A 27,493-nucleotide genomic window follows, 5' to 3' on the forward strand; every position below is an offset into this window, starting at 1 on the left:
CAGTATTACAGACGATCTGTGCGAAAGAATTGTTATCACCCATAAGCAGACAGCGACCGCAGAATTTCCTAGACGTATCACAGTCCGCGGCTCCTATAATTCTTGCCTACCGGACTACGTCCATATGGACGCCTACGGTGGAAATGACGAGGAGAGTGCCGAGCTGCGAAAGCTCCTTGCAGAGGTGGTATGTTGAGACTAGATCCTTCATGGGGGTCAGGCCACTAACGTTCATCTCGCGATAGAATGATGATCCAGACAACTTTGAAATATGGGAGAAGTTGGTACGCGCAGGAGAGTCGCTCGAGGGCGGAATCAACAGAAACTCAAGTTCACAAGCGATTACCACGATCAGAAACATATATGATCGTCTCCTCGCCAAATTTCCGCTGTTCTTTGGCTACTGGAAGAAATATGCCGACATGGAGTTTGCCATAGCCGGGACCGAAGCCGCCGAGATGGTGAGAGAATAGCGCCATGGATTCTACAAGTTGAAAGCGCATACTGATAATGGGGCAGGTCTATGAACGAGGTGTTGCAAGCATCACAAACTCGGTCGACTTATGGACCAACTACTGCGCCTTCAAATCCGAGACCTGCCACGACGCCGACGTCATCCGAGAGTAAGTATACAGATAAGATTCCCTCTTGTTGAGACCTAAACATAGCATGCCTCGAACGTCAGAGAGACGACGACAGACCGCTCTCTCGGTTCTATTAGAGAATGCCGACGGCCACCTCAAGATTGGTGAGATCGTCGTCAGCCATTTCCCTTCTGGATTGCTTCTCACATATCGTCAGTCAGGCGCGTTGATTTGCTTGCTTCTCGGACGGCCCCTGTGCCCATCATCATCACTCCTCCTGCAAACACATGTTGCAGATGGTTCAGGGACTCTCACATATACCGCGTACTAGATCCGGCATATTCATGTTTGCTTCCTCCGCCCCCTATCTCCTGACCCCTTTTTTTGTTGTTTCGACGAAACTGACAATAGTGATGAATAGGCTCTTTGAGCGAGGCGCCGTTTACGTAGGCCTCGACTTCCTCGCCCACCCGTTCTGGGACAAATACATCGAGTTCGAAGAGCGTCTGGAGTCGTTTGATCGAATCTTTGCGATTCTCGCCAGAATTATCAGCATTCCGATGCATCAGTATGCGAGGTACTTTGAAAAGTACCGGCAAATGGCTCAAACAAGACCACTGACTGCCATCGTGCCTCCCGGGACTCTCACTCAGTTACAGATGGATCTCGAGAATGAAGGTCTCGGATACAAAGCCGGTCTCAGTCAGACAGAAGTGGAACGCGAGCTGCGGGTACGGATCGACGCTTACCATCTCGAACTGTTCAGGGTGACACAGACCGAGACGACGAAGCGATGGACCTACGAGGCTGAAATCAAGCGACCCTATTTCCATGTGACAGACTTGGATGAAGCCCAATTGGCGAATTGGCGCAAGTACCTCGACTTTGAGGAGAGTGAAGGCGATTATACGCGCATCCAGTTCTTGTACGAGCGGTGCCTGGTAACCTGTGCCCAATACGAGGAGTTTTGGTTGAGGTATGCTAGGTGGATGCTTGGCCAACCGGGCAAGGAAGAGGAAGTCCGAAACATCTACCAGCGGGCAGCTTGCATTTTTGTTCCCATCGCTCTTCCAACCGTCAGACTTCAATATGCCTACTTTGAAGAGATGACCGGACGAGTTGATGTGGCCAAGGATATTCACGAGGCTATTCTCGTTCAACTGCCCGGACACGTCGAAACCATTGTCTCTCTTGCGAACACCACTCGCCGTCATTCTGGACTCGATGCTGCCCTGGCCGTCTACCAGAGTCACATTGACGCCCCCACAATCGATCTTTCAGCCAAAGCCGCTCTCGTGGCGGAATGGGCAGGTTTGTTGTGGAAGGTGAAAGGCGCACCGGAAGAAGCTCGACAAGTGTTCCAAAAGAACCAACATTGGTATCTCGACAGCCCGGCTTTCTGGACCAACTATCTTCGTTTCGAGATTGAACAGCCCACAACAGCCGACACGGAACAAGCACACCACGACCGAATTAGACGCGTGGTCGATGAGATCCTTACGAAGAGCCGTCTCGGCGAGTCCACTGTTCAGCAGCTCGTTACCACATACATGAAATACTTGTTGGAGAAGGGCACCAAGGACGCCGCCAAAGAGTACATGACCCTTGATCGGGAGATCAACGGACCCATCTCCGTTCAAAAGTTGCCCAAAGCACTCACAGATCCCAGCAAGGGCATTGTAGGAGTTGTTAATGGTCAGGTATGTCACTTGATACTCTTCCTCGCACCCCGCGCCAACCTGTGCAGTACGTACTAACATAACCTTGTCCTTATAGCCTCCGCCGATCCGGTACGCATAATGTTGTGTGACAACAATATTGTTCGAACCCTCCGTTGGCCGCCATTCTCTGGTCGCGGTAGGTTCATCTGAAAACCGTCATGAAGGCGGGTATGAGTATCTGGGCATAGCGATTGGAATTCGGTAGAAGGCTGCACTGCACCTTCTTTTTTTGAGGCCCTTCTTACAATATCTCGGAAATCGAGTGTATGAGGTCTCAATTGTCAATACCAAAAATCATAATGATTGTACTGATGAAGGTCCGGTGTTTTTTCTTTTTGTGACATGCTTCATTTTGTTTACATGGTCTCCCACACACCCCAAGCGTCTGCGACCACGGGATGATGTCCGGCCACGGGATGCAAGCTCCTCCCCCATCTGCTCGAATAAACCTACGTTTCGACTCCGAGCCCCTGTGGACCGTTTGCTTGTGTCAAGGGAAGAGACAAGAACACTTTGTTCAATTCCAAACAACACAACAACCTTTTCCTAACCCAGCGCAACAACTTGGGATGCAGTGATCGCGGATTGATTTAACTGCTCTTGGCCTCGCCGGCGGCACTCATTGCAGGCGTTTGCTATTGCGATTGCGATTGCAACTTAAAAGCTGTGTAACCATCCTTTGGCTTCAGAATCTCAAACCACCGTGGCTTCGTAAACATGGCCTCGGTCGTACTCATATACGGCTCGTAGTAATCTCTCTTCATCTGCACCGTCATGAACCACTCCACAGGTTTGGTCCAGCCTTCGGTCCAGCTGATGCTGATGTTGCCGTCGCCGGCGTCTTCTGGTTCACCGACCACGAAGAACAGACATTCCTCTTCGGCAACGCAGGCGTCATAGACGGGTTTGAATAGTGAGAAGAATTCGGATTGCTTGGATGCTGGGATCCAGACTTTGACGGAGAGTATGAATTGGAGGTTCTGGTCCGTGGTGGTAGGAGTGGTTTTGCTGGCCATTTTGAAATTGGTGTTGGTGTTGGTGGAAATTGAGAGCCTAGTCAGAATGGCTGGAATGTTTGGAAGGTTGGATATAGGTCAAGGGGGATAGGAAAGTTGTAGTATCAAACAAGATCACAGGGGGTTTTGTTGGATTGAATGTGTTTGTCTGAGGTGGTCTTGCTGATTATTAATCTTTATATTGGAAACATAAATATCTAAGCCTTTATATATTTGTCATACAGAACGGAACGGGGTGGGGGCACAAACGAAGCGGATCTTTTGTAAGTGGTGTTTCTAGAACGGATTGCTGACACTGATAGCGGAGAAATAGATACAGTACCTGAACTCCGTCAAATAGTCCTTCCAGGGAGCCGCCTCACTCACTCACTGGGTCAGTGTACAATACAAAGATACGGGTGGGGCTGAGGTGACCTATAATGGTGTGCTCCACTGGGTGAAACGAGGGACATCTGGCCTCTCTCATGGGTCGTATATTACGTTTGATCCAGATAAAAGATTAAAAGATCAATGTCCGAGAGGGAGGACCTACAGATTGCCATGGGAGGGAACGGGCGGAGGGTCGAAGAGATGGCGATGGAAACTTCGGGGGCGGACAAGGCAACATCTCAGCCTTATCACGTGCCAGTTTATCAATTCACAAATGCGGGACCGCAGCCGCTTGGCGTCTTGAACGACCGATCTGTACATTCGCCTTCATCTTCAAGTGCAAAGTTCAGAACTTCTACTACAACATTGTAGAAAGTACGTCGCGGTGGGATTCTGTGTAAAGAATTCCACAGTCCAAGCCAACGAGACCGGCAGAACATATCCTGTCTTGTCACCGTTCATACAGATTCCTATCTACAGTCCGTCCTGCTGATTCGCAACTCTGAGTTGCGTCCAGACACGCCGGCATGGCGACTACAATGGTGAACGGCCACCAAGAAATTGACGTCCCAGCACCGCCTATTGACCCTATCTCAAGACCACAGACCCCTCCGCCTCCTCCGTCTACAGCAACGAACCCTCCTCCACCTCCACCTTTGTCAGATGTTGCGCCGCCTCCACCCCCGTCTGACAACGCAATCCCGCCTCCGCCGCCAGAGCCCGTGCCACCACCACCGAGTGACTTCCCCGAGCCTTCCGTTGACGAGTCAAGGCCTCAGCCTCCGCCCAAGAAGAAAGGATGGGGTTCTACCAAAGCGCCCAAAGTCACGCCCCTGAGCGTGGAAGAGCTGGTGAAGAAGAAGCGCGAGGCCGATCTGGCTGCCAGCAAGCCAAAGTTCTTGACGAGAGCGGAGCGTGAGCGGTTGGCTTTGGAGAAACGCGCAAAGGAAGTCGAGGCGGCAGGCGCGGCAAAATCGCAAAATGGTATTCTTCGCGAGGATTCGGTCGGTCCACCGACGCAGCCCGAGCAATCCAAGTCCAACTCGTCGGTACCGAACCGACCGAGAGCCCAACGCAATGGAGATATCCCAACAGGTCCTGCTGCGATGCGGTCGCGGGAGCCCAACAGAGGTGTCGATTTGGCGCCGCCTCCCCCACCCAAGCCAATCGCATTTGGCGGAAGTGATTCAAAGTCAGCCCAGAAACGACAGGCTGAAGAGGATCCTGTAGAAAAGGCAGAACTCGAGTTGATTCGACAGAGGTACATGGGGGCGAACATGAATGTTTCGACCTTTTCGGCCCAAAAGAAGCGACGGCGCACGACCGAGAAGAAGTTCAATTTCGAGTGGAACACGGAGGAAGACACCACGCCTGATTACAATCCCATCTACAACGAGCGGGCGCAACCCACTTTCTTCGGACGAGGCAGGTTAGGTGGATTTGACGACCAGGCCGCGGAGGCTGCAGCAAGAAAATATGCCGAAGCCTTACAGTCGAGGGATGGAGAAGCTGGAGCAGCACGAGCTCAAGAGATTCTTGAAATGGAGCGGAAAAGAAAAGAGGAGTCCAACCGGATGGCGATCGACAAACATTGGAGCGAGAAGAGGTTGGATCAAATGCGCGAACGAGACTGGCGTATCTTCAAGGAAGACTTCAACATCAGCACCAAAGGTGGCGGCATACCCAACCCCATGCGGAGCTGGCAAGAGTCGGGACTCCCCAGACGGTTGTTGCAGATTGTCGAGCAAGTCGGTTACAAGGACCCTTCACCTATCCAGAGAGCTGCCATCCCCATCGCCCTCCAGAATCGAGATCTTATCGGTGTGGCTGTGACTGGGTCTGGTAAGACGGCCGCCTTCTTACTTCCGCTTCTTGTTTATATCTCAGAACTGCCTCGACTGGACGAAGATGAGATGCGACGGAACAACGGCCCTTACGCCATTATTCTGGCGCCGACGCGTGAACTGGCGCAACAGATTGAGATTGAAGCGAAAAAGTTTGCAACGCCCCTGGGCTTCACCGTGGTGTCTATTGTCGGTGGACATTCGATCGAGGAACAAGCCTACAACCTTCGCAACGGAGCCGAGATCATCATCGCCACGCCCGGTCGTCTCGTGGACTGCATTGAGCGGCGGATTATTGTTCTAGAGCAATGCTGCTACGTGATCATGGATGAAGCCGATCGCATGATCGACATGGGATTCGAAGAACCCGTCAACAAGATCCTCGACGCCCTTCCTGTCAGCAACGAAAAGCCGGACTCGGAAGCTGCCGAAGACAGCAGGGCCATGTCGAGCCACATTGGCGGCAGGGACATCCGCTACCGGCAGACGATGATGTACACGGCGACCATGCCGCCGGCGGTGGAGCGGATTGCCCGCAAATACCTGCGGCGGCCGGCGATCGTGACAATCGGCAATGTCGGCGAGGCCGTGGACACAGTGGAGCAACGAGTCGAGTTTGTCGCGGGCGAAGACAAGCGCAAGAAACGGCTCCAGCAGATCCTGGCCTCGGGCGAGTTCCGCCCTCCCATTATTGTCTTCGTCAACATCAAGCGCAACTGCGACGCCGTCGCCCGCGACATCAAGTCCATGGGCTTCAGCTCGGTTACCTTGCACGGCTCCAAGACCCAGGAGCAGCGCGAGGCCGCCCTGCAGTCCGTCCGCGACGGCAAAACCGATGTTTTGGTCGCCACCGATCTCGCCGGTCGCGGTATCGACGTCCCCGATGTGTCTCTTGTCGTCAACTTCAATATGGCGAACAATATTGAGTCGTATACCCATCGTATCGGCCGTACCGGTCGTGCGGGCAAGAGCGGTGTCGCCATCACCTTCCTCGGCAATGAGGATGCTGATGTTCTTTACGATCTCAAGCAGATGCTCATGAAGAGCTCGATCAGTCGCGTTCCCGAAGAATTGAGGAAGCATGAGGCCGCTCAGCAGAAGAGCCAGCGTGGTGCGGCTAAAAAGGCTATCACTGCAAGTGATGAGTCTGGCGGGTTTGGTGGTGGGAAAGGTGGTGGCGGCGGGTGGTAGTAACGCTGAGCTCGCCGTACTGTACTTTCTTGACTGTAGTGTACCTATGTACTGTATGTACTGTACTCAAAACTGCACTACTACTCTTGACCCGTTTACCTACTACTAGTATGTACATTATGCACCCCAGGTTATCACTGCCTATCGTAAAACAGGTGCACTGACTGGATTGGATACAAAAGATCACAGACAACCGGAACAAGGAGACAGACAGATAGGTAAGATAAGCAGGTAAGTAGAGTAATAGGAGCAAGCTGCACTGTACATGTCCAACTATCCAATCTAGGTAGACAACTATTGTAACAGAGTTACAGTACCCCTATCAACCAAAAGGGAAGCGAGCCAAACCAGACCAGACACAACCAGACATCATAGCCGATACTCCAGGCCCTCGCAAGTGAAAGGAAACCCACCGCATAGTCATTAAAGACAAAGAAACGAGGCACGCATTGCTGGCACCTCGTCAAAACCAAAACAACGCCATCTTGCACCAACAGTATGCATCACCAACATCATCATCTTATTCACCTACTCTACCGCCGCGTCCCATCAGAATCAAACCAATCATATCGGACTCCTTCTCAACGCCCCGACACGCTTGATAGGAGTCCGCATCATGGCCTCCTGCACTTCGGGCGGGATGGCCGCTCTAGGCACCTGTAGCGGCGTGTGGGACTCGGAATCCTTTTCTACAACAGCAGCCTCATCATGTGACATTTGTGACATAGAAAACATCTTGTGAGCTGCTGCAGCCCCAGAAGTCGAAAGGGACGGATTGAAGTTCTCCTTGTTATTCCCTGAAGTCGCAGCGGCAGAAGCTGATGAGACGGACGACGCAAATTTCTCGACAAGGCGCTGTTTGGGAACTGGCAATGCTTTCTTCTGGATGGCATTGGTCCGCCTTGGCGCAAGAGGTGAGCGCTTGACACTGGCAGTAGGTGGTGCAGCCACGGCCAAGGCTGAGGCTGCGGGCTGAGTCGACGTTGCTGATGTCGCTGAAATCGAACCCTGGGCGGCCGTTGCGGTCTCAATCTGGCCAGGATCAAGAGCAGACGAAGCCGTGGAATTAGGCTCGACGACACTCCGGTCCATGTTCTTTTCGGTGGCGACCTTTTGCTGTTTTGACGTCGCCTGCTGCTGCTGCTGTTGCTGTTGATGTTGAAGCCATGTCTGAAACCCTTGAACAGCACTGATCCAAGCACCTTCACCGAGCGTCCTATTCTCGACTTCCTTCCCTAGAGCATGTTGGACTTTCCTGCTCTTGCCGCCACTCAACAACCTCAAAAAGGAACCGTAGATAGGACTGGCAATGACATTGGAGGAAGATACAATGGCACCGTCATTGAGAATGGTGGCTGTGAGAGTGAACTCGAGGTCAATGCGTCCGCCTCGATTCGGAAGCACCAAAACCACCTTAACCGCCAACCGCTCATCGCTTAGTATTGAAGCTGTCGTGATCCCGACCAGGTTAAGCAGCCGTATTTCCTCGGACAATCTGCAAGCGAGATCCCAGCCTTGAGAAACAGTCGACAATAGCGTTTTGGACGCCACAGACCCCTTTGGCATCATGGCAAAAACGTGCAGCTGACTCCGGATCATTTGCAAGAGGAAGCGCTTTTCTGTCGGCAACTCCGCAGGCGGCCGCGATTCATCGTCATCGTCGGCATCGTTTGTGGGTGCAAATGTCAGGCTAATTGGAGCGGTCGGACCCGAGGTAGACGCAGATTTTCTCCCTGACCGTCTTCGAGGCGGACCGGCTGCGTTGCGCTGGAAGGCTTGCGGATAGAAGAACAAGCGCAGGACATCTTTGTATACCATAGTCAATGCAGGCCCGCAATCGTTGGGTTCATCCGTTTCCTCTTCGGCGGTCAATAGACGCCAGCCTGTCCGTTTCTCAACGTCGTCCACTCGCGACTTGGCTGCTAGAACATCAGCAGCACGCCAGCCCTTGTGCTCTTCCCTCACTCGATCCGCTTCTGCAATTTGGTCGTTCATTTCGACCTTTAACTCCTTTGCAGAAGCAAGAGCCTCGTCTTTCTCTTTCATCTGTTCTCGCAGAGTGTCCAGCAGGGCGGACCTCTGAAGGTAGTAGTCGTCGGCAACCCGCAATTGTCGGCGGCATTCGTTGAGAGCTCCCTGGTCGACACTGTCTAGTTCCTCCAGCTTCTGCTTCAGAGACGCCTTTTGTTTTTCGAGTTGGGATTGCTCATGGATTAACTGAGGGAGGACTTTATCCAAAACTTCCTTCTGTTGATCAAGAAGTGCCATGTCCGCAGTTATTCCTTGATTAATGTCCTCAAGACCAACTCTGAGGCCATCCACGAGCTGCCCCCGCCATTGGTACCACCCTTCCTTGCTTTGAAGTCGAGCGTTGGCTTTGCCGTTGCGGAATTGATTGTCCATCACCACTCTCACGTCCGGTCGCGCGTCGAGGTATTCACGGAAGAGTGGCGGTTGTTCCGCGAGCGTCTCAGCTTCTATTGTGCGAATGATCTTTCGGCCGGTAGAAATGTAGGACTTCAACTCTCTGGTCGCATGTTGATATAGTTCGAGGAGGGGCAGGGTTGTGGCTGCGGCGACGAATGTCGCCTCTGTGGGGTTGGCATCAAGCCCTTCCTGGGATTCTCTGGGAGGCATTGTTTGCGCCATCGTATGTCTTCTCTTGGTTGTAGAGAGCTCGATGAAATGGATATTGGTCATGTTCAGGAACTCCTGCAAGGAGATTTTTTCCTGTTCGTTTTCGACACGCCCTTGTTCCATCTGAGCTGTAGAAACATCAATGGCCCCAACAACATTGTCGAGTTTGTCCTCGAAAGAGGTTGGCCTGCCATTGCCGTCGCTTTCAGCATTGCGAAACCGGCCGACAGAGGATGGACTCTTTGCAACAGTACTTCTCTTGGGTGAGGAGTTGGCGACAGTAGGGGTCAGCTTCTCCGCGACTGTGACATCCTGAAGGAACTTCAATCTGCCTGTTGTTTCGTCCTTGCTCGGCGGCTTTGGAAGATGAACTTTCTTTACGGGACTGCCTTCTCGAGAGACGGCTTTCAGCCGCTTAGGGGTCGAGTCCGCCTCCTCCTCATCATCATCCATATCGAGTTCTGCTGGCCTCTTGCCCAGAATGCCCTTCGCGCCGCCGACTGCCAGGCTCTTTCTACCTTTGAGCTTGCCGGATTTTGGTTTTGCCGGAGACAAGGCGTCAATCATATCTTTGAGCTGCATTGTCGCATTTTCTTCTTGCTGTTGATCAGCCTCTTGCTCCATTATGAACCGCCCACTTTCGCGTCGATGTTCTTCGGCTCGCTCAGCCTCGACCTCATGCTCGAGTTGCTGTGGATCTTCAAAGCGTAATTGCGCCGGCTCCTTAGCCCCCAGTTTGAACTGAGGTACACTATCACCAATTGTGGCTCTGCGATCTAGTATCTCAGAGACTCGAGGTGACCCAATGCCATCTTTATCAATCCCGATGCCGCTCGATCTTCGTCGTGTCAACGATGGTCTTGACGCCTTCAGAACCACGCTTGGAGTATGTTGACCTGTTTCTACGTCTCTCGAGAAGAGACTGTTCGCTTTCATATTTACTTCACGCTTAACGGATCCCGGTGAAGACCTAGCCTCGATCTCAGCCTTGAACAGTTTCTTCGGTGACGCGCCTCGGTGCTTGACATTGGCAGAAAGCGGCGTCTTATTGGGCGTTTCTGCGCGTGTTGGCAGAGGAGTAATCTGTTTGGATGGGGTCCCATGTTGGGACCTGCTTGCAGACTTCACGGGCGTACTGCTTGGCGGCTTGGATTGGGGAGTGGTGGAAGGATTCGTCACTGCTCGCTGCGGTCTTCCAGACAACCGTGGTTTTAGTGCAAGACTTGGACTGCCAGTTTCTGACGCCACTGAAGCCAGGTGTTGTTGGGATTTCGGCGTCGACTTTGGACTGGCTTGCTGCATAGGCCGCCCCTTCGGCGTCGTCGAAGCATCGTTGGCAGAGGGACGATTGCCAAATGATCTTCTGGTTATTCTTTTCGCTCCCGGCGGAGGCTCGTTAAGAATAGCACCCACGGCCTGAGTCATCTCCATAGCAGCTGTTTGCTCATCTTCAACATCAGTCTGAGGCTCGGTTTGCTCCTCAATGGGAGCAAGAATGCCTCCCACAGCAGTTGTCATGTCCATGCTTTCATTTTCCTCAGTCGCTTCAGAAATGCCGGATTCTCTTCGCGCAGAACTGCCTAGAACCCCGCCCACAGCAGTTGTGAAATCCATTGTCATATCTTCGACGCCTCCTCGTACCTGGGTCATGTCTCCAGTTGCGGGCTCAGGCTCGTCATCAATGATGCCGCCTTGCATGACCGTGAATTCCATAGGTTCATCGCATGTGGAATCTTCTCCAGAGGACATGCGGCGGCCAACACTGCTTCTTCGACGTGATATTGGCGATCTTGCTTCCTTCCTTCTTGGAGACTGTTTGGATACGATGCGACCGACAGCCCTTGTGACATCCATTGTCATGCCTTCTGTCTGGTTGTCATCCTCCTCTGCCTCAGCGCCTCCCGGTTTCTGTAGAGTTGCAACCTGCCCTACAGAAGAGAAAGGATTTACATTCTCTTGGTCGTACATGCCTGTATGCTCCTGCTCTTCGCCACGGCTGCGTGTCCAGGGCTGAAATGCATGGGTCACGGTACCTGTGGCCATTTCCATAGACATCTCGTCGGCGTCTTCATCGTAATCAATGCCTCGCGTGCCGGCGTGACTCGCGGCTTGACGGAGACGATCCTCTAAGCTAGACTGAGTGCTTGAACTGGAATCTTGGGAGGCAACAGTATTTGAAGTGCCTTCGTCTAAGCTCATGGCCGTGTCACCATCTGTGTCGGAATCCTCCGAGGAATCAATCCCTTCCTCCACGCGTAGGGGACTGCTGTTGGCCGCAACGTCCCCAGAGGGGCTAGATGAGAAAACCTCGTCTTGCGAAGCGTCTAACATCGGATCTGCAAGGCCTGAGCTCCTCCTGCGCCGCTTTTTCTGGTGAAGATCCCGTTGATGCGCCGGCGATTCTGCGACAATTTGGTGCTCTGGCTGTTCAATCGGTGTAGAAGGCACTACGGGGCTCATTGGTGTTGGAGCTGCAATGGCAGGAGACTGAGCCGCCGTCATTGACGATTGCCTTCGGGTCGAGTTAGATGCAGAACTGGTGGTGGAATCTTCAGCGAGCTCCATGACGCTCCACGTGTGTAAGGTTGCCTCCGGCGCGAAAGACACTCTCCGGTTCGCTAACGATTTACGCCTGGCAGCTCTGCGCTCCAAAATCGCTTGTTTCTCAGCTTGGCGTTTGAGTTCTGCCTCTCGCTCTCGCTCGAGATTCTCAGAACCGTCCGCTTCATTGCGGCCAGGCGTGCGTCGTCGCATTGGACTAAAAGGATCGGCTACGTTCTCCGTGCCAGACAATGAAGTTTCTCCTCCATCTTGCCTGCTAGGCCCCGGGGTTGAGAAGTCAATGAGGAGCTCTTCACCGCCATTTTTGCTTGGAGATCTGCCCTTTCCTGTGCTTCGCTTTCGCAATTCGTCGAAGGAAGGAATTGCTTTGGGCGGCGTGAGAGGTATCGTGGGTTTGAGAATTGACTTGATCTGGAAAGAAGCTGAGGTCTAGGAAGTGTCAATAACATGGGGCTTTTTGCGACATTGGTTGCAATCACCTTGATAGAGTTACCATCGGACTCTTTCAATGCTTCAAGTCCTCCTGGTCCCAAGCTCTTGCCGCGCGACTTCTTCCCCATCTGAGCAGCGCTATGTTGCGCCTGCAGCGCCGCGACGTCGGTGGTAACATTGTCCTTGAAGGACGATGCCTTCGCCGAGGGAAGATGTGCAATAGACTGGCGCGATTTGGATCTGGTAGCCTTGCGATCGGCGGCCGAATCAGCCATTGCTGCGTACCGCGACGGTCGCAAAGCCTATACGATAAAGAGGGTTATTGTTTTGGAGTTGCTCGCATATTAGGGTAATAATGGCGGTGTTGTAACAAACGAGGACCACGACCAAAACCGCGTCCCACCTTCAACGCCCGCTACCAGTACCAGTAGTAGCGGTAGCAGGTATGCTGCCAGAGCCAGAGCCAGTGCAGCGTTGCGGGCGCGACGCACTAGACCCAGAGAGGAAATCATAAACACGAGACAAGCCCAAAGTCACGTGAGACACGACCCAGCCTCTTTTGGGGCTAGTGGCCACTGGTCGCCAAGAATGTTGCGCACAAGCGGGTTCAACTTTTAGAAAACCTGCAAGTCGACATTTCGCAGTCCAGTTCCACGACCACGCCGACGACGACAATCACCCAATTCCCGCCCTTCGTCAACCACCGCAACCATGGCGACCGAGTTGACCGTCCAGTCCGAGCGCGCCTACCAGAAGCAGCCTCACATCTTCCTCAACCACAAGTCGAAGGCTGCGAAGAGCCGAAGAGTCGGCAAGGGTGGACGAAGATGGTACAAAGATGTCGGTCTCGGCTTCAGAACGCCCAAGACCGCCATTGAGGGACACTACATCGGTCAGTCGAATCCTGCCTCCAAATCCCACTCCTGGATCAGCGCGACTTGGGATTTACGGAACAATTGGAACTTTTGTTTCTGTCCAACTGGGCGATGAGAGTGTTAGGAGGAACCGTATTCTGACCTGTGCGCTTTGCATTTTACAGACAAGAAGTGCCCTTTCACCGGCATGGTTTCGATCCGAGGCCGTATCCTTACCGGCACCGTCGTTTCGACCAAGATGCACCGAACCTTGATCATCCGCCGAGAATACCTCCACTTCGTCCCCAAGTACGCCAGATACGAAAAGAGACACACCAACCTTGCCGCTCACGTTTCCCCTGCTTTCCGTGTTGAAGAAGGTGATATGGTCACCGTCGGCCAGTGCAGACCTCTGAGCAAGACTGTAAGATAGCCCATGCCGCACGTTATCAGAATCGCATTGGGAAATACTGACAGGATGTCCTAGGTCCGATTCAACGTTCTCCGTGTGTTGCCCCGAACTGGCAAGGCCGTCAAGGCTTTCAAGAAATTCTAGACGAGTTGCGATGTGTTGAGGCAGTGACGGGTGGAATGGAATGGCGTGTGAACGTTTTGCAGGTTGATCGGGTTGAGCCACAACATGCGCATATTGTCCAAGGGCATGGTTTTACGGACAACTGATTCCGGGCGTCACAAAAGCACATATCACAGGTAGAGGATTGTGCAGCTGGCATGAAGCCGTGCCAGCAAAAAATACCAACGATGAAAGACTCAAAACCGGCGTCACCTTCACAAGACCGATCCTGGCTACCTGGCGAAGCAAATCATCATGAACTTATGCAAAGCGGTGGTCGCGTGCCTGACTAATTCGAACATCCAGTTTCCGAGTGCGCCAGCCCGTTTTATGCTTCGAATACTGCTTTTTCCACATCCGAGCAACACATTGTGCGGTTCTTGACCCAGCTTTTTGCGTGCTACGCGATCTTTCCAAATCACCCTGCTCAAAGTTGCGCGTGTGGCTCCTCATCTGTCTCCAGTTTGCTCTACGGTTCCCGCAGGATTGCGCGCTAAGAGCCTCTGTTCGCAGCGTCAAATACCCATATCTCATTACATGTCCTTTATACCCCCTTTAGGGTTATCTTCCCCAGCCCCTTTGCTGAACCTTTTGCCGGTGTTGTAGAAGTGTCGATCCTCGGGACGTCTCCTTACACGTGGCGTCTATGGCGCCTTCGACGCTGTAGGTCGAAAGCTGCTTGCACTGCCGCTCCTATATTGGGCTTTCTCTTTTTATCCTTCTATGTCGTGCTCCATGATTGGCCCCGAACTACTATAGCAATTCAGATCTCATCTTCCATCGGCAAGGCGCCACTGGCCTGCATCTCCTGTGCAACTTCTTCGACCCTCTTCCAGACCCGTAGCACATTACCACCAACAATACCTTCGACTTGATCGTCGCTCAATCCCCTGACCAACAGCTCCCGCACCAGATCCGGGAACTTACTAACATCTTCCAATCCCCTGGGCGTATCGAAACACCCGTCAAAATCGCTCCCGATGCCGACATGTTCAAAACCAATCTTGTTACCAATATACATGATATGATCTGCGACAAAACCAAGCGTAGAGTTCGGAGGGTGAAAAGTAGGCAATCTGTCCGGTTTGGACGAGTTGACGCACGAAACAAACTCCGGGACGAACGTGACCATGACGACCGAGTTGGTCTTCTTGACCAGCGGCAAGATATAATCCGGGACATTGCGCGGGTGCGGACACAGCGCGAAAGCCGCGAGTGTGAAAATATGACGGGGGCCCGACTACCCGCGTACGACTTTGTGGTGTTGCCAGCTAGGACGTCGTGCATGGTCGCTGCATTGACATGAGCGAGGTCGATCTACTTATAACATTAGCATATAATCCCGAATCCATCAAATATCCCAATCATTCTCTTCCACAACTTCGTTTGGCTCGCGTTGTAGGTAGGTCCATTACTTACGATCATTCCCAACCGATTCATCTCATCCATCAACTTCGTCCCCAGAGGACTCAACCCTCCCCAATGAGGCTTGGCCGGCCTAGCGGCAAACATCTCGCCTGGATCCTCCGGCTCGACGCTGACCGCCGCGGCATCCGCAAAGGCATTGTGGCAGTTCCACGTCAAAGTAAAGTACCTCGCGCCGAGAGAGTGGTATAGTCTGAGCAACGAAGCATTCCTGCCAATCATATGGAGCCCTTCCACCCCGATGGGCGAAATGAGCTTTCCATGGCGTCGGAACGCCGCCACTGCCGCTGTGCTCTCCAGTGTTGGCGGCGAGAACAGGTCCGCATGCTCAGCCTGTAGCCGGCGGATCACATCGACCTGTGCTAATCCTTTCATGACAACTAATTGACCACCCTTGTGAGATACCAACTGTAATACAAGCAAAGAAATAGGTAAACTCTTACCAGGTGCATAGTTCTCATTGGAAAAGTCGTACCTGTCAGCAGGACAATCGACCCAGGCACTCCAGAAAAACCCGCCTTGCTTTCCCTTAGCAAGGCGAGGGAGATCCAAGTGAGCTGGCATTGGACCTTGTTCGAATTTGGACTTGAACTCTGTGCTGTAGATGCGATTGCCGAAATTTTCTTGCACTTGCGCGGCCAGATCATCATGTCCGTCTACAACGACATATTGCGGTGTTTGTATCAGCAGGCAAGACCTTTCGTAAGAGCAACCAGCCAGACAGACGGCTGTGTCTCTAGACTCTCTGGCTCGGGGATATAACATGTGGTACAAACTCACCGAGTAAGGGTGTTCGCGACAGGATTCTGTGGACCCGCTGATCTAGCGAGAGAAGAGCAGGAGGCGTGTATGCTAGCAAAAATCGGGCTGGCCCGCCATGTTCGAGGACGGTGTTCCCGATCCCAATGGCCAATGCGAGAATGATCGTTAGAAACGAAAGTGTTTGCCAGCGAGGCCCGATCCCAGAAGAAGCAGGCATATGCTTGGGAGAAGAAGACATGGTACCTTGAGACAAACAACTCACCCAACCGTCTACAGAGCCTTCTTATATGGAGGCCGACCTGTGACTCAGGATTGTTGACGATTCAAAGCAATAGACAGCAGAACACAGATTCGTATGAAACGGTTGTCGTGGGCGGTCTTTCCCGGTCATGTCCCGCACTGATTATTTCTTCCCTTCTCCGTTGCGGGTCTGTAGTTCAACTTCATCAAATGCAGATCATACTAGTATGAGTCAATCTTTAGTACCAATGCACTCTGCTTGTGCGACTCCAAGGACATGATTTTCCGCCCAGTCTCATGGATCAGAGGATCGCGGACACGGGTAAGCACATGTGCGGCAACAGATCCAGGTCCAGTGGTGGTTCCACGGCGAGGGTGTCTTGTCGAGTTCTTCTACTAGTAATACAACGAAACCGGCCCTGCCTACATTGCCCTTGTACGTAGTTGGAAGGAGTGCCAACATGTAATTGCATGGCATGCATCTAAATTCAAGCCCAGTAGTATTGCAACCATATAGCACGCAGTGTGGGATTCATGATAATGTATACATTGTAGAAATGAAATGTTATGCAGTCGGGGCTCGATGCCCTAGGCTCCCTAGGCTCCCTAGGCTTATCAAAAACCCCGGAGAAGAACACTTCCCTCTGGGTTTAGGTGGGGCTAGGTTGTTTAAACTTATATTATATGAGCTTATTTTAACCTCTGATATGTGCACACAAATCTAGTCCTTTGGTGTAGTGGTATCACGTCTCCTTTACAATGACTAATCATGTCTTTCCACACGGAGAAGGTCATGGGTTCGAAACCCATAGGGACTACTATTTTCTTTTTTCTTTTTGCATACCACAACATTATCATGATACTTTTACAGGACAAAATGTCTCCTTCTCTGTCTTTGGTATACTGGCTCTCTTTTTATGAAAACCAGACGAGGAAGCGGCTAATAGCAAGTCTTTGGTAGCGCACATCGATAGAGGGAGAAAGGTCATGTACATGAGACACCATTCCGGGTCATGTATGTTACTCTTTAAAGCTACATGGACCTTAAGCCATATCTCTGACGATGACTATCGTGACTTTCAGTCCTCTGCAGGTAGGTATCACTGATCCCACTGCAAGTTCAATAATTCCATGCCCACGCCGACGACTAGGACTTTGCAGTTGAATAATGGTCTGGGACTGTCTTTCGCCGTGTCAGTATCTGAAGCGTCCACTTCTGGTACAATACAGCGACCGTCTGTGCCCGTCGAACCCGAGTCATCTGTGTGTGACATGGTCGATAGAGCAGAGCTCCTATCGGCTTCCTTGGGGATGATTTCGACTCCACTCACGTCTGCCACAGATGTCCACGCGCTAGCTGCTCGCTGGAGCTGCATGAAATTCAATGTTGGGTCGTCATCAAGTTTTAGGCCCCTGATGTTGGGCATGATGTCGTTGTTGTTGCTGCTGGTACTGGAGGGAATGTCGATATGGACAATCCAAACCTTGACGCGCTGGTCATTTCCTGCTGTAACGACGGCTGCAGATATCCTTGATGATGATGATGTGCGTGGTAATAGCATTACTTTTAGGGCCGTTACAGCTGCAGCATGGGCTCGTGGGACAAAAATGGTCCTAAGGCGTGGTCGCGAGGCCGTCGTGCTGCTAGCAGGGACTGGGGTGCCGGTCGAGGACGAAACCGAGTCGAGCAGCGTAACACCCAGTCCGTTATCATCGCCTGCCGAAGCGATCAGGAACACCGCCTCACCCAGCTGCACAACGTCCATTGCAAGAGCACTGCTTTGGTGCGTTCGATGGACTTGCATTGCAGTCTCATCCTTCATCTTCTCCGATGTATGCGACTGGAGTCCGACCGTGCCGGTGCTGAGGTTGATGTACCCGTTCGTGCCGGCCGACAGAACATCCCATTGAGCACTTGGGCCATCCTCCACCAGTGGGACCGTGGGCAAAAGAAACGCTTGTAGTACGCAGAAAGAGCCGTATATTATCTCGCGCTGCGCCTCGAAAATTCCCTGCTGCCTCGTGGATGCAGGCTGGTAGCGCACAATCTTCGTTTTGCCGTTGGAGTACGCTAAGGCCAGAGTGTATGAGTCGCAAGATTGTTCTTTGGCAGCAGTCAGACCAGCTGGGTCTGTAGTAGGCTGAGAAGCTCCATTCTCGGGGATAGTAGAGGAGTTCTGGATCAAATCAAAGCTCATGATTCTAGCATCTGAATCTTCATCCCTTTTAGGCATGATATCCCACAGTACGACGCCGATGCCAATGCAGGGTATGTCGGGAGTGAGTCGCCATACGTAGAATTCCTCGCATCCAGCGCTGCTGAAGAGGAAATCCCCCGAGGAGGAGAAAAGGAGGTGCTGAAGACCGGTCGTGTGTCCCTGAAGAGTAGAAACTCTGTTGAAAGCGCCGTAAGAACAGTTCTTTTGGTCATTGTTCTTCATAGAATCTTCCACAGCAAAGAGTTGGATGGTCGTATCTTCGGCTCCTGTGGCAACGATGGTGGTGTTGTAAAGACTGGCCGGACATCGTGCTACCGCTTTAATCTCACGGCCGTGTCCGCCTTTTTGAAGTATAGTATGGTTTTGGCCCTGACTGCGGTGCCAGTTGACTTTACCTGCTTTTGTCCACACGAAAGATCTTGTGCAGACATCCAGTTCGCCAGGATGGGAACCCTCACTGCTGGCAACACTCGAATCTTTGTATGACCAGGAGCGATGAGCGCCACCACATTCAACGGATAGCAACATGGATTGTTGAGTCTCATTCCAGACAACAAAAGACGTCGAACGGAAGCCGTAAAGTATGAGATTTGGAGTATTAGTCGGAGTAGAACATGCCGGGAGAGTGAAGTATGCGCCTTCGATGTAGGGACCGAATGGCGGCGAAGAGATATGAACTGCGTGGATTGTGGGATACATGCTGCCCGTGGGAGGTTGTGGCCAAATAGCACGTTGAATGGTGTACTTCCCGTCACGCCCTGTGGTGAGAATGTGCATTGTCACTGAATGGCCGTTCTGTACTGTGTCGAGAATGGCCACTGAGGTCACCGAGTCCGTCCCATGGACATGTCGAACACACAGAGCTTCGCCGGATGTCTCTGAACTCGACGAAAAGGAGCCATAGAGTGCTAACGCGCCAGCGCGGGATCCTAGAATGAGGGTTTTTGTAGCAGAATCATAACAACATGCTGTGATTGTGAAAGTGCTCGGCACATCAAGCATGGTCTTCTTGACCTGAAATGACGCCTCACTCGGAGTGAGCCAGAGGACAACTTCTCTTCCGTCCGTAAGCATTGCCACGAGACAGATCATGCCTAATTGAGTATCTGCTGGAGGCTGCGACGCAACCTGCATCCAAGATATGCCCGATTGTTCGACGAATGGAGTTTGGATGGCTGCGTTCGCTCCCGTACGCCAGACCAGAAGTGGGCCCCTCTGTTGTGCAAAGAACGTAATGCCGGGGACATCAGCATGGCAGACCACAAGACTGCCCTTCGTGGCACTCTCGTAGATTCTATGGTGCTTGAGTTCCCCTGCGTGTGTGCTTAGCTGGTATAGATCACCCGAATCAGTTGTCGCGAGGCAATCACTCTGGTTTAGCAGGAGGTATTGCTTCAGACCTTGGGCAGAGCCCGTGACCTCTTTGAAACTCCTGGAGAGCAAGGCAGGAGACATGATCAGGCCATCATGAATTGGAAGACGTCGCAACACAACCTGACCATCGGCGCCACCCGTGCAGACGATCAAGCGCTCTCCCAGTTTCAGCTGCGACATTGACCAGATATTCTTGCCGCTATGATGTCGATCCTGATAAATGGACTGGAGAACATCACCATCCTGTTCGGTTGCGATGGGCGTTGAGGAAGGACTGTAGCTCCATAGTTTGTATACAGCATCCTCGCCTTGTGAGGATAGAAGGACGCGTGAACTGTCCCCGTACGTCTGCCCTGGCATGAACTCCAGACCCCAGACGCGGGATTGATGACCCCATGCAGATGCTAGTTGACAATCTTCGGTCTGTGAGGCTGTACCGAAGCCAGTCTCGAGTAGGGGGACATTCGATGAGTTATCATGGGCAGGTTCGTCACAGTCGCTTATATCCCATAGCCTGATGGTGCGGTCATCGCTGCAACTTGCGAGCAGCCGCGTACTGGATCCATTGAGAGTCAGACGCTCAGAGACAGCCACGCCAAAGACGGAACCCCTATGCCCGTGGAAGACGTGCCTAACAGATGTCGTCCACTGATGACTTTCGCTTTCCCGGGAACAAGTCCAAACCAAGATTTCTCCAAAAACAGTGCCGGATCCAACTATGATAAGATTAGGGCTTGCAACACAGAGGTCTCCAGAATATAAAAAGGAACCGGGTCCCTTGATGACGGCGGTCGTTTCTGTGTATGATGCATGACCTTTGAATTCCACCGGGGCATTGATTTGTAGAAGGACATTGTGCGCCGTCAGAAGAAAGGTGCCCGACGGCAGCAATGCTGCATCCAAGATCCAGTCTGGTGAAGTAAGTTCACGCAGTATCACGAAATTGACCCGGAGATTCCCAATACTGTCTTCATCGTCCACGACAGTCAATTGCCCAAACTTCACGACGGAGCCACCCCAGAGGACAAGCGGGACAGCATTCGTCCCTGAAAGAACGGCAGGGTCAAGGGCCGCTTGGATCCCATGAATCGGCTGCACGTCGAATACATGCCGGGAGAGAGCACAGCGACCATATTGGTCATAAATATGTAGATGGGGCCCTTGGCCGGATATCACAAGCAGTTGTCCCTTCACCTGAACACATTGAAGAGCAGTAATTGGCAGACAGGCGCCTTCAGACTAAGATATTCCTGTTAGGTAGTTCCCGTCGGCGAGGACAACTAAACTCACTCTGAGGAGCCATCCATCTGGTGGAGAGTCGGGCATGAGGCTGGTCACGGAGAGGCCACACAGCCGACCATCGATGATATTGTAGATCTACTATCGCGGAGAGGAAAATCTTCTGTACGCTGGACATCCAATGGAAACAGATGCTGTCAGAGGGCTTTGTCTGACAGAAGGCACAAGAAATCCAACTACGCGAAAGAGTGTACAGCCTTAAATGACAGTCAAAAACAAAACCCTTCATTTTGTCAGACGTAGCAAGGCCTTCCGCCCGTGGTCCTCGGAAACGTCCCCAGGCTGCGGCGCGCCAAGCGATCTCCCGAAGTTCAACTTTCGGTTCAATGCAGCCCCAATCTCAACTTCACTGTATGCAGTGGGCGCACCTCACAGCCCTTTACGCCTTAGAGTTGCTAGATACCCCAGTGTCACATAGCCAAGTTGAGTACATATTACCCTTCATCTTTTCATCCGAGGCGGAGCAACTCTCATTGTCAACACTTCCCTGACCCGCGTTACACAAACGCGTGCTCGTGACACAAGACGCCTGAGCCGCTCCACAACAATGAACCAGAATGAGCGGACCCGACCGTCACTTCAATTACAGCCCGTTCGGGCACCAAAGGCCTCATCCCCTTGACCCGCCATCATCTCTTCGCCAGTTTGGGTCCGGAAGTGGACGATTCTTCCTTTCCCCGACTCTGCGCAACCTCTACTCTGGTGCCAGTGCCTCGCGTTCAAACGAAGTCATTGTTCTAAGTGATTCGGAAGATGAGACTCCAAGGAGACGCCAGGTACAACCACAACCACAACCATCTCCCCAATCTATCGATCTGACAAGGGATCCGCCATCATCATCGTCGACCACGAAACGAAATGCGCCATTCTATCCACCAACTACTAGTTCACCGTACGTGAGGCCAGAGATCCCGCAAGTGCTTCGACTGGACGCGTCATCCGGCCTGAGCTCTCCCAACCCGGCGGCGCCGGCAGCAAACAACAGCGCTGCATATCTGCCCAACAATCTACAATCGCCTAGCTTCATCAGAAATCAGCGACCCTCAAGCCAGTCCGGTAGCATTCCCGGCGGTCTTCGGCAGAGGCCCCTAGTCGCGTCAGTGAACGAGTACCACTCACCGCCGCAAAGCGGCTCCAGAGTCGTGTTTCGAACTTTTCCCACAACAACCGGACATAGTATACACGATGCCAGTGCTGCACGACCGCGAACACCAACAGGAGGTACGACGGATGTTATGGGAACGAAACGCGCCAAATCCCCGCCGACACTGCCGAAACTGACTCGGAGTCCTTCAACTGCTCCTGGCAGTTCTTCGGCTTGTGTCAATTGTAATCGTGTCAGGCTTAATTGCGATGGTGCTCGACCCTGTGGACCTTGCAAGCAAGGAGGGGACCGTGACTGCGTCTATTCTACAACTAAGACGACAGATTCACCGCAGCAAGCGCCCGCCACCCAAGGCACTTCACAGTCCGCAATGCCGCACGAGGTCATCCACCCCGCACAGCCGCTTCAGTCCGCTCAAGGCGGGTCTAATACGTCTACTGAACGAACTCGATCTAGCCAAGCCGTCAAACCAGCTGACCTTTTGCAAACGATGCCGCATTCAAGAGCTCCAGCAACGACCGGGCGCCGGTCGCTGATAGTCAAGTTGAAGTTCCTGTCGACCAGTGATTTCGCCAAGATCGTTTCGCAGCACGAAGGTAGTTCGAATGATGTTCAGCCCAGCGGATCTGTGGTCCGCGCAGACGCAATCCCAAATCCTCGAAGCTCCACCGCACGGTTGGAACCAAAGGATGTCTTTTGTACGACTACAAGCCCGAGGAAGACGAACAGTACCACGCCACTAGACGAAGAAACCCCCAGAGTCATGCACGATATCTCAGATTTGAGCAGCAGCGAACAAAGTGATCCACTACTCAGTGACGACAGCGACACATCCGATATGCCGGAAACCGGCCTCCTTGACATCAGGATAGAAGCCGAGGTCGAAAAGATCGAGGCACTGGTCGAGAGCGCGCAGAAGCAACTCCAGGCGTGGCAAGAAATGTTTGTTCAAGCCGAGTTGAGACAAGCGACCATTGACGCGAGGACATGCCACAGGCCTAGACTCGACCCATCAGCCAAGGACCCGTTTCGAGCCGTTATGGAGCAACGGAGAAAGTCTGCTGCAGGCGCTGGCGGCGTGAAACCTGGGTCGGAGATCGCCCAAGCTGGGCATGTGCATGGGCATAAGCCGCACGAACGCTTTCATAACAAGAAGCTGACGGCCGTGCGAGTCCCCGAACGTCCGTTCTACACGGAGGCGACCCTGCTCCCGAAATACAAGTCCATAGGCCGCATATCGTCCAGCTTTCTCGCGCCCAACTATCGGACGGCCAAATATCGACCGTATGACGCCGAAGACGAGGTGCAGGATCCCGACGCGACCGAAAAGTACTTCGAATTGGAGCAACGGTTCAAAAACAACTATCCCAGCTTAAAGTCTCAGCGAGACTGTCAAGAATTGGTGTGGCTGTGGAAACCGTGGGCCAAGCGAATCTTTTCGTCCTTGGGCATCCGTAACACCGACGTGCTTTACTTTTTCACTCAAGATCGGTTCGATCCGGGCCGCGAGTTGGTCGGGTACTATGACTGGTCGCCCGAGTCGGCGAAGGCCTGGAGGGAGGAGCAGATGCGACGGTGCAGGACGTGTGAGCTTGCCGACCCTGAAAGTAGGTGTATCCACTTCAGCGAGACGTTCAATAAGCTCCCTAAACCGGACGACCGAAGTCTTGCTTTCGCCGGACTGGTTGCCCATGCCTTCCACCGGGTGAGTGGCGTCAGTCTATGGCACGTTGCGCTGGGCGGACTTCTGCAGCCGCGATATGAAGATCCACAAGCTATGACCAAGACGACCCCGGGTCTTTGTGTCATTTGCTTCCGTCACCGCTGTCCCGATCACGGGTCGTACGAGGACCCTATCGAGGACGATCACGGGACAAAAGAAGGTGCCGAAGAGCTCAAGGCCTTTATCAACGACGAGGAGCAAGACCATAATCTGCGCAAATTCATGGCCCTGCCCATTCGCAACAAACACGACGATCACCACCATCATGCCACTGCCGCTACCAAGCATGTATGTGGAGTGTTTTGTGTCGACCCGTCTCAAACGCTCCCAAACTTGATCGGCCGGCAGTCCAACGGCGATGTTGCCGGGGACAGTCGCGCAGCAGCGGCGAGCCAGCCGACAAGAAACATATTGGCCGACGACGAGTTCTGTAGCACCTCTTGCTTCTGGGATGTCAGCCGCCGACGCGACATCAAGGTGTCGGAAGTCAAGTTCCAGCCTTTCATGTCGCAGTCGCAAAAACTCCTGGTTGACCGGCTCATAGGGTTCTACCTGAACAACAAGCGGGGTCCTTGTCTCATCTCTCGTATCATCAAGGATGTGAGCTGTGTCATGGTTTTTCAGTATATGGTCTACCGTATCGCCCAATATCCTCATCCTGCCGCCGACTCCGGGGCCACCTCGGACAGCAGTACTCATCGTCACCACCAGGGCCACATGCGCAAGAAGAACAAGAAGGCTTTACAACCATTGGTCGATGTATCAAGGAGTGCAGAACTGGACCAGCGGCCGCCATTTGTTCCTTGTTCACATGATGGGCCATGCCACAACAACCCGGCTTGCAGCTGCTTCAAGAGCAAGGTGCACTGCGAAAGGTTTTGCGGCTGTGACCAGTCCTGCAAGCGACGCTTCCGGGGCTGCACCTGTACGATGCGAGGCAACAAAGTCTGCTTCAAGGACAGTCGTTGTGAGTGCTGGAAGCTCAATCGTGAATGCGATCCTGCCCTCTGTGGCCGCTGTGGCGTCGTCGATGTCCTGGACTCGGCAAATAAGTATAACGACGAGATTCGCCGAGGTCGATGCCGGAATAATCGGATCCAACTGGGTCTTCCTGCCCCGACCAGCAAGGCCCCAAGTCAGGTGCAAGGGTACGGCCTGTATAGCCGCGCGGACATCGCCAGTGGTGAATTTATTGGAGAGTACACTGGAGAGATTGTCAGTATCTCGGAAGGGGACCGTCGCGGAGCCATGTACCACGTCTTGAACCAGGAATATCTGTTTGTCATCAACAAGAGTCAGGAGATCGATGCGTCCAACAATGGCAACAAAATGCGATTCATGAACAACTCGCAACGTGAGGAGAATATCAACGTCGAGCCCAAGAAGCTTTTGTGCAGCGGCGTGGTCAGGGTCGGCTTGTTTGCCAAGCGATCCATCAAAGCCGGCGAAGAACTGCTGTACAACTACAACTACCCCGAAGAGGTGGTGAGGAATTTTTGGGAGCCTGGAGAGAGACCGTCCGGGGAACGAAGGCTCATCCCGGTGGGTCCGGACCACATTGCCCGAACCACCGGGACCAACAAGCTGGCAGATGAGATGGTCAATGAAGCCCAGGAGAGCAGTCAGTCTCCACTATCCCGACCTCCAAAGCGGAAGAGATCTGGGGTGGAGAGTGATTTTACCGCGCGCGGGCTCCAAGAGGCCTACATCGCATACCAACGCCAGCGCCACCGCGTTGCGGCCAAGTATGGGTGTGAAGACGAGTCCGACGGCTCTATCTACGACCTTCCAACGGCGCCCGAAATTGATGATTCTCAGGACTCTGACTACGATACCAACGGTCAGGGGCATCAATCCGAGGAAAGCAATCTGGGAGAATATTCCGAGGACGAATCGGATCAGGAAGCCTTTGAGGTGCCGTCAGCACGACCGAGGCGCTCTTCGCATCGGCAATCCCTGGGAGGAGGGGGACGTTCTTCGGAGCGTGGCGAATCTACCAGGAAAGGCTCCGCAACAAGTCGGTCGCGCGATCGTAGAGGGCCGCAACCGGGCAGTCACTCGAAAGGAACAAGGACAACTAGTCCAGGCGGCGCAAGGAAGGGCTCGCAGCTTGCAGCGGTCAAGCGAAAGCGCAAGATCGGGCCCCATGACAGGCGGCTCGGAGGCAGGGCGCAGCAGCAGGCATGGCGCACCAGGAGGCTTAAGGAGTCCCTGGGTATATCTGTGTCGCCCAACCCTGCGTCCAAGTCACGAGACAACTGAGGAGAAGCGCATGGCGCAAAGCCTCGTGTTTGTTGTTCCTGCTGAGGGTAGCTGCGCGCGTATAACCCTTTGACTCGTATTGATATTCAGGGGATCATGGGGAAGTTACCGTGGACGAGGGGTACCATCCGGAACTGGGGACGTGATAGACATGGCTCAGTTGCGACAGACTTCAGTAACTGAAGAGGGCCAATCCCCGGCAGTTCTCAATCCCTGCAGATGATGGTCCATCTTGCAGAAGAATATGGACGTGCTAGTTCCGGCGCAGATCATGGGGCTGTGCAGCCTCTGGCGTCGTCAACCTATCATTTGGCTTCTTCAATCGATCGAATATCAACAAGCGCCAGGCACACCTGAACAGGAAGATTGTATGATGAAATAGTGGATCCCAGCTGCCGTCGAGATTGTTAAACACGGCCAGGCCATCTGGGGACCATTTCTCGATAAAGCTTTCATGGTTTGTGAATAGTGACAATAAAGGCACGTCGATGACGTGGGCGGCTTGTTGCTTCGACGACGAGATTGACGCACGAGCCCACAGCACTCCCAAGCTGCCAGTACTAGCAATGCACGTCCAACCCCACCAGTCAGCTGTGTCGTGTGGTTTCTAATGAAGCTGAACCAGTTTAGTTCACGGTCCGTCTCTCCTCTGGAAGTCAAAATCGATTTGCTCGGGCTTGTGCTAGCTGCAGCCCAAGACAAAGTTCTTGCCGATGGAAGTGTAGTCGATCATTGGTTGTGCCTGCGCCGCTTAAAGGAATCTTTTTCCATTTCCTGGTGGAACTGGCCACGGATGGTCTGCGAATGTTTTTCTGGTCTCGACTCAAAGGTGTGAAACATGTGACAATAGCAGAGACAGGAGGGAGGAGGACGGCTCCCGGCTGACGGCTTCAGGTGGAGTTGCCATTGACAACTGTGGCTGGCCTCGCTGCCTGTCATTAGGCGATAAGTGGCCGATAGATGGAATATTAGGAGTAGCAAATGGATGACGGAGTTTCTACAGTAGTGACTGAGAGGATGGAGCTTGGTGTGGCTTGTGGCCGGCCAAGGTCTGTTTCAACCATGGTTCATGAATGTCCAGGTGTGGTGATGGTATGGAACCACCCTGGCACAGTACAACCGTTGTGGGTCTTGGTACCTGGTTCGGAGCAACAGCCGCACTCTGGACATGAGAACGGGAGCAAGAAGTAGGTGCAGGGAGCTGTGAGTGGACTGAGAGCCAACATGAAGAGCGAGAGAGGAACACAACAACACATCACAGCAGGGATGAAAAGGAAGGTTGGGGAGATACTACCTACCG

General features: G+C 53.0%; 8 protein-coding genes and 1 non-coding gene across 9 annotated transcripts; 4 read left to right on the plus strand and 5 right to left on the minus strand.

Moving 5' to 3' along the window:
* Positions 1-124: 124 nt before the first annotated feature.
* HMPREF1120_00581 (uncharacterized protein) lies at positions 125-2,384 on the plus strand (the record flags this gene model as incomplete). Its single annotated transcript, XM_009154580.1, has 5 exons — positions 125-187; positions 246-461; positions 520-623; positions 1,006-2,284; positions 2,361-2,384. The coding sequence occupies 5 exons, from the start codon at positions 125-127 to the stop codon at positions 2,382-2,384; spliced, it is 1,686 nt and encodes a 561-aa protein (XP_009152828.1).
* Positions 2,385-2,940: 556 nt separating this feature from the next.
* On the minus strand, positions 2,941-3,321 carry HMPREF1120_00582 (uncharacterized protein; the record flags this gene model as incomplete). The annotated part of the gene is made up of 1 exon (XM_009154581.1): positions 2,941-3,321. One exon carries the CDS (start codon positions 3,319-3,321, stop codon positions 2,941-2,943), a length of 381 nt encoding a protein of 126 aa, XP_009152829.1.
* An 896-nt stretch (positions 3,322-4,217) lies between these two features.
* On the plus strand, positions 4,218-6,725 carry HMPREF1120_00583 (pre-mRNA-splicing ATP-dependent RNA helicase prp28; the record flags this gene model as incomplete). Its single annotated transcript, XM_009154582.1, has 1 exon — positions 4,218-6,725. The coding sequence occupies one exon, from the start codon at positions 4,218-4,220 to the stop codon at positions 6,723-6,725; it is 2,508 nt and encodes an 835-aa protein (XP_009152830.1).
* Positions 6,726-6,738: 13 nt separating this feature from the next.
* HMPREF1120_00584 (uncharacterized protein) lies at positions 6,739-12,810 on the minus strand. The gene is made up of 2 exons (XM_009154583.1): positions 12,404-12,810; positions 6,739-12,353 (listed from the first exon to the last, which is right to left on the minus strand). Exons 1-2 carry the CDS (start codon positions 12,629-12,631, stop codon positions 7,290-7,292), a joined length of 5,292 nt encoding a protein of 1,763 aa, XP_009152831.1. The 5' UTR covers positions 12,632-12,810; the 3' UTR covers positions 6,739-7,289.
* Positions 12,811-13,067: 257 nt separating this feature from the next.
* On the plus strand, positions 13,068-13,766 carry HMPREF1120_00585 (40S ribosomal protein S11; the record flags this gene model as incomplete). The annotated part of the gene is made up of 3 exons (XM_009154584.1): positions 13,068-13,248; positions 13,396-13,634; positions 13,698-13,766. The coding sequence occupies 3 exons, from the start codon at positions 13,068-13,070 to the stop codon at positions 13,764-13,766; spliced, it is 489 nt and encodes a 162-aa protein (XP_009152832.1).
* A 255-nt stretch (positions 13,767-14,021) lies between these two features.
* HMPREF1120_00586 (membrane dipeptidase) lies at positions 14,022-16,582 on the minus strand. The gene is made up of 4 exons (XM_009154585.1): positions 15,990-16,582; positions 15,653-15,865; positions 15,204-15,589; positions 14,022-15,101 (listed from the first exon to the last, which is right to left on the minus strand). The coding sequence occupies exons 1-4, from the start codon at positions 16,207-16,209 to the stop codon at positions 14,667-14,669; spliced, it is 1,254 nt and encodes a 417-aa protein (XP_009152833.1). The 5' UTR covers positions 16,210-16,582; the 3' UTR covers positions 14,022-14,666.
* A 352-nt stretch (positions 16,583-16,934) lies between these two features.
* Positions 16,935-17,029, plus strand: HMPREF1120_09287. Its single transcript has one exon. It is a non-coding gene; the product is annotated as a tRNA-Val (tRNA).
* On the minus strand, positions 16,987-21,224 carry HMPREF1120_00587 (uncharacterized protein). Its single transcript, XM_009154586.1, has 2 exons — positions 21,095-21,224; positions 16,987-21,043 (listed from the first exon to the last, which is right to left on the minus strand). The coding sequence occupies exons 1-2, from the start codon at positions 21,128-21,130 to the stop codon at positions 17,312-17,314; spliced, it is 3,768 nt and encodes a 1,255-aa protein (XP_009152834.1). The 5' UTR covers positions 21,131-21,224; the 3' UTR covers positions 16,987-17,311.
* A 702-nt stretch (positions 21,225-21,926) lies between these two features.
* Positions 21,927-27,455, minus strand: HMPREF1120_00588 (uncharacterized protein). The gene is made up of 2 exons (XM_009154587.1): positions 25,186-27,455; positions 21,927-25,135 (listed from the first exon to the last, which is right to left on the minus strand). The coding sequence occupies exon 2, from the start codon at positions 24,628-24,630 to the stop codon at positions 23,929-23,931; it is 702 nt and encodes a 233-aa protein (XP_009152835.1). The 5' UTR covers positions 24,631-25,135; positions 25,186-27,455; the 3' UTR covers positions 21,927-23,928.
* Between the last annotated feature and the right edge of the window lie 38 nt (positions 27,456-27,493).

This window comes from Exophiala dermatitidis (assembly GCF_000230625.1).
Source record: "Exophiala dermatitidis NIH/UT8656 unplaced genomic scaffold supercont1.1, whole genome shotgun sequence".
Taxonomy (NCBI): Eukaryota; Fungi; Ascomycota; class Eurotiomycetes; order Chaetothyriales; family Herpotrichiellaceae; genus Exophiala; species Exophiala dermatitidis.

Excerpts from the sequence above, each read along its gene's own strand:
- HMPREF1120_00586 (XM_009154585.1), bottom strand. The coding sequence starts at position 16,209 with ATGTCTTCTTCTCCCAAGCATATGCCTGCTTCTTCTGGGATCGGGCCT. Across the intron at positions 15,866-15,989 it reads GTCGCGAACACCCTTACTCG|ACGGACATGATGATCTGGCC; the intron begins GTGAGTTTGTAC and ends ATGTCGTTGTAG. Across the intron at positions 15,102-15,203 it reads TGAATCGGTTGGGAATGATC|ATCGACCTCGCTCATGTCAA; the intron begins GTAAGTAATGGA and ends TGTTATAAGTAG.
- HMPREF1120_00584 (XM_009154583.1), bottom strand. The coding sequence starts at position 12,631 with ATGGCTGATTCGGCCGCCGATCGCAAGGCTACCAGATCCAAATCGCGC. Across the intron at positions 12,354-12,403 it reads CCGATGGTAACTCTATCAAG|ACCTCAGCTTCTTTCCAGAT; the intron begins GTGATTGCAACC and ends GACACTTCCTAG.
- HMPREF1120_00588 (XM_009154587.1), bottom strand. The coding sequence starts at position 24,630 with ATGAGTACTGCTGTCCGAGGTGGCCCCGGAGTCGGCGGCAGGATGAGG.
- HMPREF1120_00587 (XM_009154586.1), bottom strand. The coding sequence starts at position 21,130 with ATGCCCGACTCTCCACCAGATGGATGGCTCCTCAGA. Across the intron at positions 21,044-21,094 it reads CAGATGGATGGCTCCTCAGA|TCTGAAGGCGCCTGTCTGCC; the intron begins GTGAGTTTAGTT and ends GGAATATCTTAG.